The sequence below is a fragment of the Crinia signifera genome, chromosome 2, assembly GCF_055691185.1.
Source record: "Crinia signifera chromosome 2, ASM5569118v1, whole genome shotgun sequence".
Classification (NCBI taxonomy): domain Eukaryota; kingdom Metazoa; phylum Chordata; class Amphibia; order Anura; family Myobatrachidae; genus Crinia; species Crinia signifera.
Genome location: NC_139218.1, coordinates 2,555,803 through 2,574,069, shown reverse-complemented (window position 1 = coordinate 2,574,069; position 18,267 = coordinate 2,555,803). Strand labels below are relative to the sequence as shown.

Below are 18,267 nucleotides of genomic sequence, written 5' to 3'. Positions count from 1 at the left end.
GGGGTTGTAGCTTCACCATTTGATAAATGTCGTACCTCAGTGTTACGGGTCTGGCGCAGTGTAAGAACTTTCCAGGTATTATCAGCTGTGCGGTTACATTTCTGTTTGTATTGGTCACTCCTACAGATATTACTGTGCATTCTCATGGAGATAGAAGACAGGAATACATGGGACAGTTGGGGATGGTTGGATGCAGTGCGAGTCTGGCGGCTGTGCGGTATCCCGGCCAAACACACATGCCTTCCCCTTCCCAAACCTGTGCCTTGCCCCTCCCAAATCCATGCCTCCCCCTCCCAGATCTGTGCCTCCCCCTCCCAAATCTGTGCATTCCCCTCCCAAATCTGTGCATTCCCCTCCCAAATCTGTGCCTTGCCCCTCCCAAATCCATGCCTCCCCCTCCCAGATCTGTGCCTCCCCCTCCCAAATCTGTGCATTCCCCTCTCAAATCTGTGCATTCCCCCTCCAAAATCCATGCCTCCCCCTACCAGATCTGTGCATTCCCCCTCCCAAATCTGTGCCTTCCCCTCCCAAATCTGTCCCTCACCCTCCCAATTCCCTGCTTTCCCCCTCCCAAATCCGTGCCTCGCCCTCCCAATTCCCTGCTTTCCCCCTCCCAAATCTATGCCTCACCCTCCCAAATCCGTGCCTCCCCCTACCAGATCTGTGCATTCCCCCTCCCAAATCTGTGCCTCCCCCTCCCAAATCTGTCCCTCACCCTCCCAATTCCCTGCTTTCCCCCTCCCAAATCTGTGCCTTCCCCCACCCAAATCCGTGCCTCATCCTCCCAAATCCGTGCCTCATCCTCCCAAATCTGTCCCTCACCCTCCCAATTCCCTGCTTTCCCCCTCCCAAATCTGTGTCCTTCCCCCCTCCCAAATCTGTGCCTCACCCTCCCAAATCTGTGCCTCACCCTCCCAAATCTGTGCCCTTCCCCCCTCCCAAATCTGTGCCTCCCGCTCCCAATTCCCTGCTTTCCATCTCTCAAATCTGTGCCTCAACCCCCCAAATTTTTACTGTCCCTCCCCCGAATCTGTGCCTCCACCTCCCGAATCAGCATCCCGCACGGCCGTTGGACTCCCACCACTCGACAACCGGCCCATGTTGAGATGTCAGCGTGGTTGTAACACATTCTCTCTTTGGCAGGTTACTCGCTGCTGCCTCCTGCTGTCTGATATTAGGTAAGTGATGGATATAGGGGGTGGTCACTGCACTGGGACGATATAGGGTGTGGTCACTGCACTGGGAGGATATAGGGGGTGGTCACTGCACTGGGAGGATATAGGGGGTGGTCACTGCACTGGGAGGATATAGGGGGTGGTCACTGCACTGGGAGGATATAGGGGGTGGTCACTGCACTGGGAGGATATAGGGGGTGGTCACTGCACTGAGAGGATATAGGGGGTGGTCACTGCACTGGGATGATATAGGGGGTGGTCACTGCACTGGGACGATATAGGGGGTGGTCACTGCACTGGGAGGATATAGGGGGTGGTCACTGCACTGGGAGGATATAGGGTGTGGTCACTGCACTGGGACAATATAGGGGGTGGTCACTGCACTGGGACAATATAGGGGGTGGTCACTGCACGAGGCCGATATAGGGGGTGGTCACTGCACTGGGGTGATATAGGGGGTGGTCACTGCACTGGGATGATATAGGGGTGGTCACTGCACTGGGCCGATATAGGGGGTGGTCACTGCACTGGGATGATATAGGGGGTGGTGACTGCACTGGGATGATATAGGGGGTGGTCACTGCACTGGGATGATATAGGGGTGGTCACTGCACTGGGCCGATATAGGGGGTGGTCACTGCACTGGGATGATATAGGGGGTGGTCACTGCACTGGGATGATATAGGGGGTGGTCACTGCACTGGGATGATATAGGGGGTGGTCACTGCACTGGGTCGATATAGGGGGTGGTGACTGCACTGGGTCGATATAGGGGGTGGTGACTGCACTGGGATGATATAGGGGGTGGTCACTGCACTGGGCCGATATAGGGGGTGGTCACTGCACTGGGATGATATAGGGGGTGGTCACTGCACTGGGATGATATAGGGGGTGGTCACTGCACTGGGATGATATAGGGGGTGGTCACTGCACTGGGATGATATAGGGGGTGGTCACTGCACTGGGATGATATAGGGGGTGGTCACTGCACTGGGATGATATAGGGGGTGGTCACTGCACTGGGATGATATAGGGGGTGGTGACTGCACTGGGATGATATAGGGGGTGGTTACTGCACTGGGATGATATAGGGGGTGGTCACTGCACTGGGATGATATAGGGGGTGGTCACTGCACTGGGATGATATAGGGGGTGGTGACTGCACTGGGATGATATAGGGGGTGGTCACTGCACTGGGATGATATAGGGGGTGGTGACTGCACTGGGATGATATAGGGGGTGGTTACTGCACTGGGTCGATATAGGGGGTGGTCACTGCACTGGGATGATATAGGGGGTGGTCACTGCACTGGGATGATATAGGGGGTGGTCACTGCACTGGGATGATATAGGGGGTGGTCACTGCACTGGGATGATATAGGGGATGGTCACTGCACTGGGTCGATATAGGGGGTGGTCACTGCACTGGGTCGATATAGGGGGTGGTGACTGCACTGGGATGATATAGGGGGTGGTCACTGCACTGGGTCGATATAGGGGGTGGTCACTGCACTGGGCCGATATAGGGGGTGGTCACTGCACTGGGATGATATAGGGGGTGGTGACTGCACTGGGATGATATAGGGGGTGGTTACTGCACTGGGATGATATAGGGGGTGGTCACTGCACTGGGATGATATAGGGGGTGGTCACTGCACTGGGTCGATATAGGGGGTGGTGACTGCACTGGGCCGATATAGGGGTGGTCACTGCACTAGGACAATATAGGGGGTGGTCACAGCACTGGGACAATATAGGGGGTGGTCACTGCACTGGCCGATTGTGATGCCGGCACATGCTGTGCCCCAGTATATAGCGGCAGCGGTCAGTTGCATCCTCAGTGAGTGCAGGCCTGTCCCCCTCACACTGTGCTGGGGATAAGGGGCAGTTATTACATAGGTCAGTGACCTGTATTATTGGGGTGACTGTCTGTAAATGATACAGATAATGAATAGTTGTATATTTTATGTCTGTCTCCTAGCTTTGGGGTGCAGCGCTGGTGTGATGGGCATACAGGGGGGCACAGCGGTCTTGCCCTGTAACCACCTGTCCTTGCAGCACCCAATAAATGAGATTACGGTGTACTGGCAGCGGCAGGACCAGATGGTGGCCGTGGTACAGGATGGGAAGGTGAATACCACAAGTAAGAATGAGACATACAGAGGCCGGGCGTACCTGAACCCCCTGCGAGTGAGAAACGGTGACTTCGCCCTGCACCTATCCAATCTCTCCCACCAAGACGCCGGCACCTACACCTGTCATATCTTCTGGATGACAGAAATAACCAGCCGACTTAACGAAACAGAGATACACCTGAATGTGACAGGTGAGAGACAACAGCCTGATGTCTGCATGCCGTGCTACGCTTCACAGCATGCTATATATTTGTGTGTGTGTATGTAAGTACGTATGTACGTGTGTGTGTGTGTGTGTGTGTATATACTGGTGGTGTGCTGTGTGTACTGTATGTATACAGGTGGTGTGCCTTGTGTGTGTATATATATATATTGGGTACTTATGTAGTATCTGGGCGTCCGTTTTAGAAATCGCATCGCATGCGACCAAATCGTATGCGATGCGATGGTCAAGATTTTTCCATAGGATTCAATGTTAAAATGGTCTGAGTCCATTTTAACATAGAATTCAATGGGAAAAAGGGGTCCTTTTCCTTTCCCCACTATCCAAGTGGGCATGGAGTTGGATATAAACCTGTGGCGAGCGTAGCGAGCCACCGAGCCCGAAGCGTGGCGAACGGACACAGAATACTTTTTAAGAAATATGCGTCCCCTCGCTTCGGGCTCGGTGGCTCGCTGCGCTCGCCACGCTATATAAAATCAACTCTATGCCCACTTGGATAGTGGGGAAATGAACAGGACCTTCTTAACATTGAATCCTATGCAAAATCGCATCGAATCGCATCGCATCTGATTGTATGCCTTTAAGGCCCCCATACACTATGCGATTTTCGGCCGATTTCGGCCCTTTGGGCCGATAAATCGGATAAAATCGGCCGAAAATCGCATGTGTTTGACATCTGATCTGATCTGATGCGCGGTCCCGTGCGCATCAGATCGGATCAGGGCGTCGGACCTGCTGAACATACGATATATTGGCATCTGACCCATCGTGAGTGCTTTTTAGCACCCACGATGTTTCAGATCCGATATATCATGTGTACAACAGGTACCTCCTTGCGGTGCGACTGTCCTCCAACCCCGGGGCAGCAGCAGAAACACGTCACTGTGGGCAGGCGCAACGGGAGCCATAGCAGCAGCACTGTCAGCGTGACAGCGTCCCATCCCATCAACACACACAGTGCATTCTTCTCCGGAGCTCAGCCTGAGCTCCGTCCTCCCTGCCCGGCAAAGAGAGGATTCCAGTAGGTAGGAGGGGAGGGAGGAAGCAGCAAAATAGTTGTGGGCAGAACAGGACTCCCCCTCTCCTCTGCTCAGTGCTGGAGGTCAGTGACGGTGCGGCCAGCACAGCCCGACCCCCCCTCTCCCCTGCTGCTGGAGGTCGGTCAGCCAGCGTCCCTGCAGGCAGCAGAGCCCGACACCCCCAGCCCCCCTGCTGTAATTACACACAGGTATATCCGTATTAGCTGCCTGACAGGCAGCAGCATGGACTGTCCTGGTGAAACTGTACCCAGTGGGATAGCTGGCAGGACCAACGCTGCCCCAGTTTATCTATGCCAGTGTCACATTGGGGCAGTGCTGGACTGGCAGTACTACCCAGTGTGCTAGGGGCCAGCCTGCAGTGTCTCTGGGGCAGAAATATTATAGCGCCGCTATAATACTTCCTGCTGCGCCTCATTAGCGAGGCGAAGCAGGAGGGGAGACCGACAAGATGTATTAACGTCTTGTCTGCCGAAGCGGGAGAGCGCTAACTCCCCCCTCCCACGATGTCTCCTCTTGGAGATAGCGCATCAGTTTACACTGAGGCGCTGTCTCCTTCCCCCGGCCGGCTGCACTGGGCATGCGCAGGATCTCGCTACTTGCAAGATCCCCAGCGCAGCCCAGAGCCAACAGCAGGGACAGCGCTGTCCCTGCTGTTGAGATAGGGCTACGTCAGCCTGCTGCTGGCGCAAAACCAGCAGTGGGCGGAATGGTCAGCGATGCTGACCATTCATACATTCAGCCTGCTATCATTTAGATAGCAGCGCCGATATGGACAGAGGCGCATAGCAGCCCTGTCCTTTACCGCATGCTGGCTCCATCTTCATTGTCCCAAGGACGCTATAAGGCCCCATACACTATGCGATTTTGGACCGATTCCACGTGATTTCGGCACTTGGGCCGATAAATCACGTGAAATCGGCCCAAAATCACATGTGCGCATCGGACATGCTCATCGTACCGGATCAGGAGGTCAGACGTGCAGCATGTACAATCACGTCTGACCTCCTGCAGTGGGCGGGCAGGGGTGGCTCTTAAATGAGTGGCCAGCGGGTGCAGCGGGGGTGCCTGTGAGGAAGCAGTGCAGTGATCAGTGTGCAGCGGGCATCAGCGGCAATTACAACTTTAAAATAATGTGTCAAATGACTGTCCGGCTTCTGATTGGCTGAGATAGAGCGGCCGCTGATTGGCTAAGAGTGCTTTATCTCAGCCAATCAAAAGCCGGACTGTCATTTTACACATTATGTTAAAGTTGTAATGGCCGCCACTGCGGCGGTGCACACTGATGATTATTTGAGAGCCACCACAGCCCGCCCCCACTGCTCCTCACAGGAACCGCCACTGTCCCCCACCTGCTCCTCACCGGCACCGCTGCTGCCGCCCCACTGCTCCCCGGGTTTTTTTTACATGTGATGAATCGCATGCGATTTATCACATGTAAAAAAATGGCACATGAAGTGCCAAATTGTATGTGAGCCTCCCGGGGAGCTGCCGGGCAGCTTGCAGGAGAACTGGGTCCGAATTGTCCTTAGGACAAGTCGGCCTAATGTATGGGGGCCTTTAGCCAGTGTGCTTGGTGCTAGCCTGCATTGTCCATACCTCCCAACTTCGGCTGTTTAGCAGCCGGGACGCTGCTGCTGCGCGCCTCCAGCTTCTAGCCATGCCCCCAGCCCCCTAGCAGCGGGAATAGACGCTGTGCGCATGCGCACAGCGTTTATTCCCCGCTGCTTAGCAGCTGACAGGGGGGACTCCCAACAGCCCCCCCACACCGCGGGACACTGCTGCCCGCGGGTGGGACAGCGGGACAGGCCCTGACAATCGGGACTGTCCCGATAAAATCGGGACTGTTGGGAGGTATGATTGTCTCAGTGGCACATCCAAATTTGCATCAGATAAATCACATGTGATTTATCTGACACAAATTGGATGTAAAAAATGTCACATCTAGTGTCAAATTGTATGTAGGCCTCCTAGGAAGCTGCTGGGGAAAATCAAGGGAAATCAGATGCAATTTTACAGGTAAGATAAATCTCATAGTGTATGGGGGCCTTAAGGTAAGGCATACAATCACAAAATCGGACGCCCAGATACTACATAAGTACCATATATTGTACAGTTGTGCTCATAAGTTTACATACCCTAGCATAATATGTGATTTTCTGGCCATTTGTCAGAGAATATGAATGATAACTCACACACTTTTCTGTCACTCATGGTCAGTGGTTGGGTGACGCCATTTATTGTCACACAACTGTGTTTACTCTTTTTAAATCATGACAACAGTAACTACCCAATTGACCCTGATCAACAATTTACATACCCTGGAGATTTTGGCCTGATTACATGCACACAAGTAAGCACAAACGGGTTTGAATGGCTACTAAAGGTAACCATCCTCACCTGTGATCTGTTTGCTTGTAATCAGTATGTGTGTATAAAAGGTCAGTGAGTTTCTGGTCTCCTGAAAGACCCTTGCATCTTTCATCCAGTGCTGCACTGACGTATCTGGATTCTGAGTCATGGGGAAAGCAAAAGAATTGTCAAAGGATCTGCAGGCAAAGGTAATTGAACTGTATAAAACAGGAAAGGGATATAAAAAGATCAAGCAATTGAGAATACCAATCACGGTCAGGTAGACAACAAAAATTTCAGCCACAACTGCCAGGAAAATTGTTCGGGTTGTAAAGAAAAATCCACAAATAACTTCAGCTGAAATACAGGAATCTCTGAAAAAAAGCGGTGCGGTTGTTTCAAGATGCACAATAGGGAGGCATTTGAAGAATAATGGGCTGCATGGTCGAGTCCCCAGAAGAAAGCCATAACTACGCAAATGCCACAAAGCATCCCACTTACAATAACCCAAACAGCACCGAGACAGGCCTCAACACTTCTGGAACAAAGTCATTTGGAGTGATGAGACCAAAATTTAACTTTTGGCCACAACCATAAACGTTACATTTGGAGAGGAGTCAACAAGGCCTATGATGAAAGGTACACCATTCCTACTGTGAAACACGGAGGTGGATCGCTGATGTTCTGGGGATGTGTGAGCTACAAAGCTGAAAACTTGATCAAAATTGATGGGAATATGAATGCAGCATGTTATCAGAAAATAATTAGAATAAGTGGTCTTGTGATGAAATGCGCATAAGTTCTGAAGGTGCAGCCACTGTTTTACCATAGGTGGGAATACCGTCCCCCTTGAAGCTGAAAATGTTATCAGAAAATAGACAGCCCAAGAATTTACAGGAACTGGAGGCTTTTTGCCACGAAGAATGGGCAGCTTTACCATCTGAGTATAAAGAGCCTCATCCACAACTACCACAAAAGACTTCAAGCTGTCATTGATGTTAAAGGGGGCAATACACGGTATTAGGAACTGGGGTATGTCAACTTTTGATCATGGTCATTTGGGTGGTTTCTGTTGTCATTATGATTTAGTTGATTGACAATAAATGGCGTCACCCAACCACTGACCATTAGTGACAGAAAAGTGTGTGAGATATCATTCATATTCTCTGACAAATGGCCAAAAAATCACACATTCTGCTGCTAGGGTGTGTAACCTTATATATGTAAGTGTGTGTGTATGTACGCAGCACTACCCCACTCCCATGCACAAAACCTATAGCTAAAAAAAAAAAAGTGTGTGTATATGTATGTATGTATGTGTGTGTGTGTGTGTGTGTGTGTGTATATATATATATATATATATTATATGAAGAAGAGAGAGGTGGCACTTGACAGACTGCGAGAATATGGGTAATTTAATCCAACCATTTCGGGGTTACCCCCCCCCCCCATCGTCAGGGACAGACAGCATACATCACAAACAAACAGTGCATGAACTACTATATATACCCTAACAAAACCCGCCCATTTAGCCATTACTCACTTAATTCTGCACACCTGCCGGGCAAAGGAACATGCCACACACCCAACAGAGACAGGAAGTGTCCCCCAGCTGTAGCCGTGCCCCACGCCCAATAGCCAAAGAAGAAACGGTCCACCTGCCGCATCTCCGGCGGAAGTGAGGGGTCCGACAGAAAGCAGTATGTCACTGCACTACTTCCGCCAACCTCAACCACTGCGGCGGGCCAACCAGACCCGGAAGTGTGGCAGACATTATTGTTCCCTGGACGGAACAGAAATAGTTACTCAGCAACGTAATTGGAAATACACAAATAAATAAATAAACAGGATACATTGGGATCGGTTACAAACCGAACTAAGATGAATCAGAAGATACTGCAAAATATTAATATCAAATGTCTAGTTGTAATTATAGACACCATACCCAGTAATAGATAGTATCCTGAAAAGAAGAGGCATAAAAAATAAAGAATACAAAAATTAAAACATAAAAAATAAAAGATAAAAAATGAACAGATAGACTAAAAAAACTTGCAAAACCAATGCATGACAGTCCAACCTCAAGGACCGGTTGGTGAATCTGGTCATCACAGGGTGGGATAAAGCAGCGCCCACTCATTTCCTCACAAGAAAGAATGGGTGCTTCCGATGCTTGGGGTGTGCTACCTGTAAGACAATGATGATAGGTGAAAATTTTAGACATCCTTATACGCAAAAGCTCTTTTCCATCAACTATCCGCTAACTTGCAGTTCAATGTACGTCATTTATTTGCTTACTTGTCCTTGCGGCTGTCCTATGTGGGAAGACCCAGCGCCAATTTAAAGAGCGTATGGCCCTGCATAGGACAGCCATCAATCAAGCTCTCCAGTCTGGTCATAGTGAGCAGCCTTTTGCCAGACATTGTCTACTACAACAACACTCAGTGAATAATATTCGCTATCATCATTGACCATGTCCCCAAATCACTAAGGGGGGGTAATAGAAACAAAGTTTTATTACAACGTGAGAGTAGATGGATCTACACATTGGGCACCTTGGCCCCCGATGGACTTAATGAGACCGTGGGGCTGTAATGTTACCTATAGTGTGTGGGTCCTCTATTTATACTTTTGTCCCCATAGAACATACATGTGAGTCATCTGAGTTTGGTTTGTAACCGATCCCAATGTATCCTGTTTTTTTATTTATTTATTTGTGTATTTCCATTTATGTTGCTGGGTAACTATTTCTGTTCCGTCCAGGGAACAATTATGTCCGCCGCACTTCCGGGTCTGGTTGGCCGGCCGCGGTGGTTGAGGTTGGAGGAAGTAGTGCAGTGACATACTGCCTTCTGTCGGACCCCTCACTTCCGGCTGGCGGCTCACGGCCGGAGATGTGGCAGGTGGACCGTTTGTTCTTTGGCTGTCGGGCGTGGGGGACGGCTACAGCTGAGGGACACTTCCTGTCTCTGTCAGGGGTGTGGCATGTTCCTTTGCCCGGCAGGTGTGCAGAATTAAGTGAGTAATGGCTAAAGGAGCGGGTTCTGCTGTCTGTCCCTGACGACGGGGGTAACCCCGAAACGGTTGGATTAAAGAACTCATATTCTTGCAGTCTGTCAAGTGCCCTCTCTCTATCTATCTATCTATTATTTTTTTTAAATACATGCCAACCACAAGGGGCCCCTAGATAGAGGGAGGCCCAGTGGTACTGCCCCCCTGTGCCCCCCCCCCCCCCTTAATCCGGCCCTGCACACACTATAGACAAGTATTACTACATGCAGGTGCGCTAGGAGGGGGTGGGGTCTGTAGCGCATACACACACCATTGATAAGTATTAATATGCGTAGGTGTGCTAGATGAGGTTTCTGATGCGCAAACATACAAACACACCATAGATGTTTGCTATTTTCTAAGCAATCTAACTAGATTGCTTAGAAAGTAAGCACTGATCTCTCTGTGTGTATGCCCCAAAAGATTAAATATCCTGCTAAGTCAGTGCATGCAGTCAAAATCTAGTCAAATTGCTTAGCAAGTGATTACAAATCTCTCTCTCTGTGTATGTGCTCTCAATGGGAGATCTGGACACAGGGAAATCACCTACCCTAAATAGCTTAGCAAAATTGCTTAGCACACATCTCTACGTGTGTATGCCCCTTTACTATGCGTATGTGCACTCGAAGGAGGGTCTGTAGCACGCACACACCATAGACAAGTATTACTATTATTTGGAAACTACTGAGGAAGAGAGGGATCTAGGTGTCACTATTTCAGGGGACTTAAAAGCAGGTAGGCAATGTAACAAAGCAATGAAGAAGGCAAGTCAGATGCTTGGTTGCATAGGGAGAGGTATCAGCAGTAGGAAGAAAGAAGTAATAATGCCACTGTATAGGTCATTGGTACGACCTCACCTAGAGTATTGTGTTCAGTTCTGGAGGCCATATCTCCAGAAGGATATAAATACATTAGAGACTGTACAAAGAAGGGCAACTGAAATGGTGCATGGCCTACATCACAAAACGTACTGGGAAAGACTAAGGGGCACATTTATCATTAATATATATGCGGAATATTACCGCCCAGGATCGCATTGTAAAATGCGATCATACTGGTGGAATGTATGAACAATGAGGGCGCAGGGACAGGTATAAGTATTACTATGTGTATGTGCACTAGGAGGGGGCGGGGTCTGTAGCACACACACCATATATAAGTATTACTATGCATATGTGCACTAGGAGGGGGCGGGGTCTGTAGCGCACACACCATATATAAGTATTACTATGCATATGTGCACTAGGAGGGGGCGGGGTCTGTAGCGCACACACCATATATAAGTATTACTATGCGTATGTGCACTAGAAGGGGGCAGGGTCTGTAGCGCACACACTATATATAAGTATTACTATGCGTATGTGCACTAGGAGGGGGCGGGGTCTGTAGCGCACACACCATATATAAGTATTACTATGCATATGTGCACTAGGAGGGGGCAGGGTCTGTAGCGCACACACCATATATAAGTATTACTATGCGTATGTGCACTAGAAGGGGGCAGGGTCTGTAGCGCACACACTATATATAAGTATTACTATGCATATGTGCACTAGGAGGGGGCGGGGTCTGTAGCGCACAAACCATATATAAGTATTACTATGCGTATATGCACTAGAAGGGGGCAGGGTCTGTAGCGCACACACTATATATAAGTATTACTATGCGTATGTGCACTAGGAGGGGGAGGGGTCTGTAGCGCACACACCATATATAAGTATTACTATGCATATGTGCACTAGGAGGGGGCGGGGTCTGTAGCGCACACACCATATATAAGTATTACTATGCGTATGTGCACTAGGAGGGGGCGGGGTCTGTAGCGCTTACACTATATATAAGTATTACTATGCGTATGTGCACAAGGAGGGGGGAGGGGTCTGTAGCGCACACACACCATATATAAGTATTCCTATGCGTAGGTGCGCTAGGAGGGGGCGGGGTCTGTAGCACACACCATATATAAGTATTATTATGTGTAGGGGGCGGGCTCTGTTGCGTACACACACACCATCGATCAGTGACGTGCGGTGAGGTTAGTGGTTGGTGAGGCACTGGCTTGGTGGAGCGAGCGACAACGGGGTCTGTGGGGAGCGTTGGGTCCGGGTTGCTTCTGCGCTGACAGGCAGGTGCAGGAGCTGCCTGTCTGCAGAGACCGGCAGAGCAGCTCCTGCTTGACAGCGCAGAAGCAACCCGGACGCAGTGCTTGCCACAGACCCCGCCGTTGCTCACTCCACCAAGGCACCACAGGGTCTGCCCATTTGTCTGCCCACATACCTCTTTTCCTTAAAAGAACACTTGTGGCCAAATGTACTAGCCAGAGTTCAGTGGCTGTGTGGGCTGTGTGGGATGCCGGCTGAAGTCTGAGGTTTTTTTTAAAAGGCAATCATGGTTTTTCCTTGTAAATGTCTGCCTCTTGAAAACAACCTCTGAGTTCAGCCGGCATCTCAAACAGCCACTGAACTCCGGCTAGTACATTTGGCCCATATACTTTAATTTAGTTAGAAACTTTCAATAAAAGCACACTTATTTTACAGAAACACACAGATACAGGCACACCTATCACCTTTACACATACACACACCTCTATCACTTTACACAAACCTCTGTCACTGTACACAAAATCACACGTCTGTTATGCTGCTTTCCCACTGCCAAACCTGCTTTGACCCGTTTTTTTAAACGGTTCTTTAAACGGGTCAAAGCAGGTTTAACCCCTTTCCCACTGCATGTAGTAAACGGTATATTACTGGTTAATTACCGGTTTTGTACCTTTCACACTGAACCCCTTGTGAAAGCTACAAAACGGTAATTAACCAGTAATATACCCCCCCTCCCCTGTGCCCACCCTCCCCTGATACTTACCTGCGTGGGGGATCCGGGCAGCGGGGTTCACGCACTTCTGGGGAGGCATCTGGTCCGGCATGGGCACAGTACTTGGGGTCCCTCAGGATGCTGGGCAGTGGGGACGCTCCGGGGACCATCTCACATGAACACGGTGCTGGTGGTGCAGCAGGGTCATTTCGCGGTCCATTCGGGGTCCATAAGGCGTCGGGGCAGTCCCTGCAGCTGATGGGAACTAATAGTTCCCACTATGCGCATATCTACTGAGCGCCGTGCATATCAATGAGCCGCTAATTACATATGCGCATATGTAATTAGCGGCTCATTGATATGCACGGTACTCATTAGATATGCGCATATTAGTTCTATTAGTTCCCATCAGCTGCAGGGACTGCCCCAACGCCTTATGGACCCCGAATGGACCGCGAAATGACCCTGCTGCACCACCAGCACCGTGTTCATGTGAGATGGTCCCCGGAGCGTCCCCACTGCCCAGCATCCTGAGGGACCCGAATTACAGTGTGCCCATGCCGGACTGACAGGGAGGGGTACTGTCAGCCAGTCAGTCAGGCTGACAGTACCGGCCGGCGGGGAGACGGGGATGGGAGGGAGCAGCAGCCGCACCGCAGACAGGGCAGTGCCCTGCCTCTGCTATGGCACGGCTCCGCTTGGTGCAGGGGGATCCTTGCTGTGCCCACGCCCCCCCCCCCCCCCCCCCCAAATGACAGGGTGGCCTGGACCCATAGCAAGTGCACCCCCTGCACCCTTTATCGTTACAAGCGGCACCTATAGAAGAGCCTCGGCGATAGTGAGGGACGTGCTTTCTGCCTGTATGAAAGCACGCCCCTGTCACTGAGGAGGTGCCACTGTCCCCAATCACATCTGCCGCAGTGACAGGGGCGTGCTTTCATGTAGGCAGAAAGCACATCCTTTTCACTGAGGCACCGCTATAGGTGCCGTATATGCACCTTTTTTTAATGGGCTTTTGCAGCCGGGTGCTCAGCCCCTCCCACTGCCCTCTCCCTGTCTCTAATACTATACTACAGACAGCGGGAGGCACCGCACTTGGTGCCTCCTAAACTAATAAAAATAAAGAAAAATGGAGTAAAAATGATTATTATAATAATAATACAAAGCATATACTTATTTTTTGTATTATTTTATTATATTAATCATTAATGACAGGGGAGGCACTGCCTCACCTGCCTCCCCTGACTGCACGTCCCTGCCATCGATAAGTATTACTATGCGTAGGTGCGCTAGGAGGGGGCGGGGTCTGTAGCACACACACCATATATAAGTATTACTATGCGTAGGTGCACTAGGAGGGGGCGGGGTCTGTAGCGCACACACCATATATAAGTATTACTATGCGTATGTGCACTAGGAGGGGGCGGACTCTGTAGCACACACCATATATAAGTATTACTATGCGTAGGGGGATGGGCTCTGTTGCGCACACACACACCATCGATAAGTATTACTATGCGTATGTGCACTAGGAGGGGGAGGGGTCTGTAGCGCACACACCATATATAAGTATTACTATGCGTATGTGCACTAGGAGGGGGCGGACTATGTAGCACACATACCATATATAAGTATTACTATGCGTAGGTGCACTAGGAGGGGGCGGGGTCTGTAGTGCACACACACCATATATAAGCATTACTATGCGTAGGGGGCGGGGTCTGTAGCACACACACACCATTGATAAGTATTACTATGCGTAGGGGGCGGGCTCTGTTGCACACACACACACACACCATAGATAAGTATTACTATGCGTAGGTGCGCTAGGAGGGGGCGGACTCTGTAGCACACACACCATATATAAGTATTACTATGCGTATGTGCACTAGGAGGGGGCGGGGTCTGTAGCACACACACCATATATAAGTATTACTATGCGTAGGGGGCGGGCTCTGTTGCGCACACACACACACCATAGATACGTAGCACTATACACCCCATAGGTCATTAGATGACCCCATTTCTGTATTACAGATAAGGTCCGTGCCTGGGATGACACTAGCTCTGTGCAGGTTGCTTATGAGGAGGAGCAAAACTTGACTTGCATGATCCCTCCAGATCTCCAACACGCAAGAATCATGTGGATAATATCTAGTGACGGTGCTGTGCTGGAGAAGGGTCGTATTCACAATCACAGCCAGCAAGATGGAGACACTGTGACCAGTACAATCAGTGTCAATGTCACCTCTTCCATCAATGTGACATGCATTATAGTATCAGAGGGCCGCAATGTGACCAGCCACACGTGTGAGTCACCTCTTCTACACACTGAGAACATAACGGGAGGGGTTATACGGGGTAACGGGAGGGGTTATACGGGGTAACAGGAGGGGTTATACGGGGTAACGGGAGGGGTTGTACGGGGTAACGGGAGGGGTTATAAGGGGTAACGGGAGAGGTTATACGGGGTAACGGGAGGGATTATATAGGTAATAGGAGGGGTTATATGGGGTAAAGGGAGAGGTTATATGGGTAATAGGAGGGGTTATACGGGGTAACGGGAGGGGTTATACGGGGTAACGGGAGGGGTTATACGGGGTAAAGGGAGGGGTTATATGGGTAATAGGAGGGGTTATACGGGGTAACGGGAGGGGTTATACGGGGTAATGGGAGGGGTTATGCGGGGTAACGGGAGGGGTTGTACGGGGTAACGGGAGGGGTTGTACGGTGTAACGGGAGGGGTTGTACGGTGTAACGGCAGGGGTTGTACGGGGTAACGGGAGGGGTTATACGGGGTAACGGGAGGGGTTATACGGGGTAACGGGAGGGGTTATATCGGTAACAGGAGGGGTTATACGGGGTAACGGGAGGGGTTATACAGGGTAACGGGAGGGGTTATATCGGTAATAGGAGGGGTTATACGGGGTAACAGGAGGGGTTATACGGGGTAACGGGAGGGGTTATACGGGGTAACGGGAGGGGTTATACGGGGTAACGGGAGGGGTTATACGGGGTAACAGGAGGGGTTATACGGTGTAACGGGAGGGGTTGTACGGGGTAACGGGAGGGGTAATACGGGGTAACGGGAGGGGTTATATGGGGTAACAGGAGGGGTTATACGGTGTAACGGGAGGGGTTGTACGGGGTAACGGGAGGGGTTATACGGGGTAACGGGAGGGGTTATACGGGGTAACAGGAGGGGTTATATCGGTAATAGGAGGGGTTATACGAGGTAACGGGAGGGGTTATACGGGGTAACGGGAGGGGTTGTACGGGGTAACGGGAGAGGTTATACGAGGTAACAGGAGGGGTTATACGGGGTAACGGGAGGGGTTATAAGGGGTAACGGGAGGGGTTATATCGGTAATAGGAGGGGTTGTACGTGGTAACGGCAGGGGTTATACGGGGTAACGGGAGGGGTTATACGGGGTAACGTGAGGGGTTATACGGGGTAACGGGAGCGGTTATATCGGTAACAGGAGGGGTTGTACGGGGTAACGGGAGGGGTTGTACGGGGTAAAGGGAGGGGTTGTACGGGGTAAAGGGAGGGGTTGTACGGGGTAACGGGAGGGGTTGTACGGGGTAACGGGAGGGGTTGTACGGGGTAACGGGAGAGGTTATACGAGGTAACGGGAGGGGTTATACGGGGTAACGGGAGGGGTTATACAAGGTAACAGGAGGGATTATATGGGTAATAGGAGGGGTTATACGGGGTAACAGGAGAGGTTATATGGGTAACAGGAGGGGTTATATGGGTATAGGGGCTAATAGAAGGGGCTAGATAGGTATAGGGGCTAATAGAAGGGGTTAGATGGGTATAGGGGGTAATAGAAGGGGTTAGATGGGTATAGGGGGTAATAGAAGGGGTTAGATGGGTATAGGGGGTAATAGAAGGGGCTAGATGGGTATAGGGGGTAATAGAAGGGGTTAGATGGGTATAGGGGGTAATAGAAGGGGTTAGATGGGTATAGGGGGTAATAGAAGGGGTTAGATGGGTATAGGGGGTAATAGAAGGGGCTAGATGGGTATAGGGGGTAATAGAAGGGGTTAGATGGGTATAGGGGGTAATAGAAGGGGCTAGATAGGTATAGGGGGTAATAGAAGGGGTTAGATGGGTATAGGGGGTAATAGAAGGGGTTAGATGGGTATAGGGGGTAATAGAAGGGGCTAGATGCGGTTATATGGGAATGGAGGTAATAGAAGGGGTTAAATAGGGTAACAGGAGGAGTTATAGGAAGGTTACCATAGTGTGTGTGTGTGTGTATGTATGTATGTATGTATGTGTGTATATATATATATATATATATATATATTATTCTCTTCACAGATATGTTGTATGGTATAAGCACGAGTCCTCAGGAGGAGAAACATGGCGGCCTAATTCTGCCCATCGCTGTGCCAGTTATAGTTATCATAGCTCTGATGGCTGGAATTGGGCTAGGAACGAACAGTCTTCGGAAACGTAAGTGTGAGACAGGAAGCTGATTACAGAACTATCTATCTGTGCCAATGTGAATAGGGGTTACAGTAGAATAGGGGTTACAGTAGAATAGGGGTTACAGTAGAATAGGGGTTACAGTAGAATAGGGGGTACAGTAGAATAGGGGGTACAGTAGAATAGGGGTACAGTAGAATAGGGGGTACAGTAGAATAGGGGTTACAGTAGAATAGGGGGTACAGTAGAATAGGGGGTACAGTAGAATAGGGGTTACAGTAGAATAGGGGTACAGTAGCTCAGGCGAGAGATGGTGCTCTGACGCTTAGTTAAATCATTTTGCTCAGCCGATGTGGAGTCTGCAGTTGTTAAATGTCGTCCTTTGTACCTGCCGAGGGAATTCTCAGTAGTAATAGTAATCGCAGGCCCACGTGGAGTCTGCTGTAGACATATTGCGCTCAGCTATCACTGATTTAGAATCGATATTTGTGAACGGTTGAAGTCAATTTGACGTAAGTTTTATCAATATATTAAAAGTCCGACACGTGGAGAGAATGTTCTCGACCGCATGTACTGTAATATCAAGGACGCCTATGGCTCCTTTAGAGGCAAACATTGGTCATTCGGACCACGTGTCTTTGTTTTTAATCCCTACTTATGTTTCCCTTGTTAGGCGTGTTACGCCGATTAGATCCGTCATTACTGTCTGGCCAGAGGGTGCTATGGTTACATTGCAGTATAGCTTCTAGTTTACTGACTGGGATGAAGTTGTTGAAGAGTCCACAGACCAAGTCAGATGCTTGGTTGCATAGGGAGAGGTATCAGCAGTAGAAAGAAAGAAGTAATAATGCCACTGTATAGGTCATTGGTACGACCTCACCTAGATTATTGTGTTCAGTTCTGGAGGCCATATCTCCAGAAGGATATAAATACATTAGAGACTGTACAAAGAAGAGCAACTAAAATGGTGCATGGCCTACATCACAAAACGTACCAGGAAAGACTAAAAGATCTTAATATGTATACTTTAGAGCAGAGCAGG

General features: G+C 50.0%; 1 protein-coding gene across 1 annotated transcript in view; it reads left to right on the top strand.

Annotated features, from left to right (window-relative positions):
• Window positions 1-18,267, top strand: part of ICOSLG (inducible T cell costimulator ligand) — a 49,903-nt gene that overhangs the window by 15,336 nt on the left and 16,300 nt on the right. Inside the window, exons 2-5 of the mRNA XM_083171444.1 lie at window positions 1,144-1,178; window positions 3,157-3,501; window positions 14,825-15,097; window positions 17,118-17,252. Of these exons, the coding sequence (XP_083027570.1) occupies window positions 1,144-1,178; window positions 3,157-3,501; window positions 14,825-15,097; window positions 17,118-17,252 (788 nt within the window). The remainder of the gene's footprint in view (window positions 1-1,143; window positions 1,179-3,156; window positions 3,502-14,824; window positions 15,098-17,117; window positions 17,253-18,267) is intronic.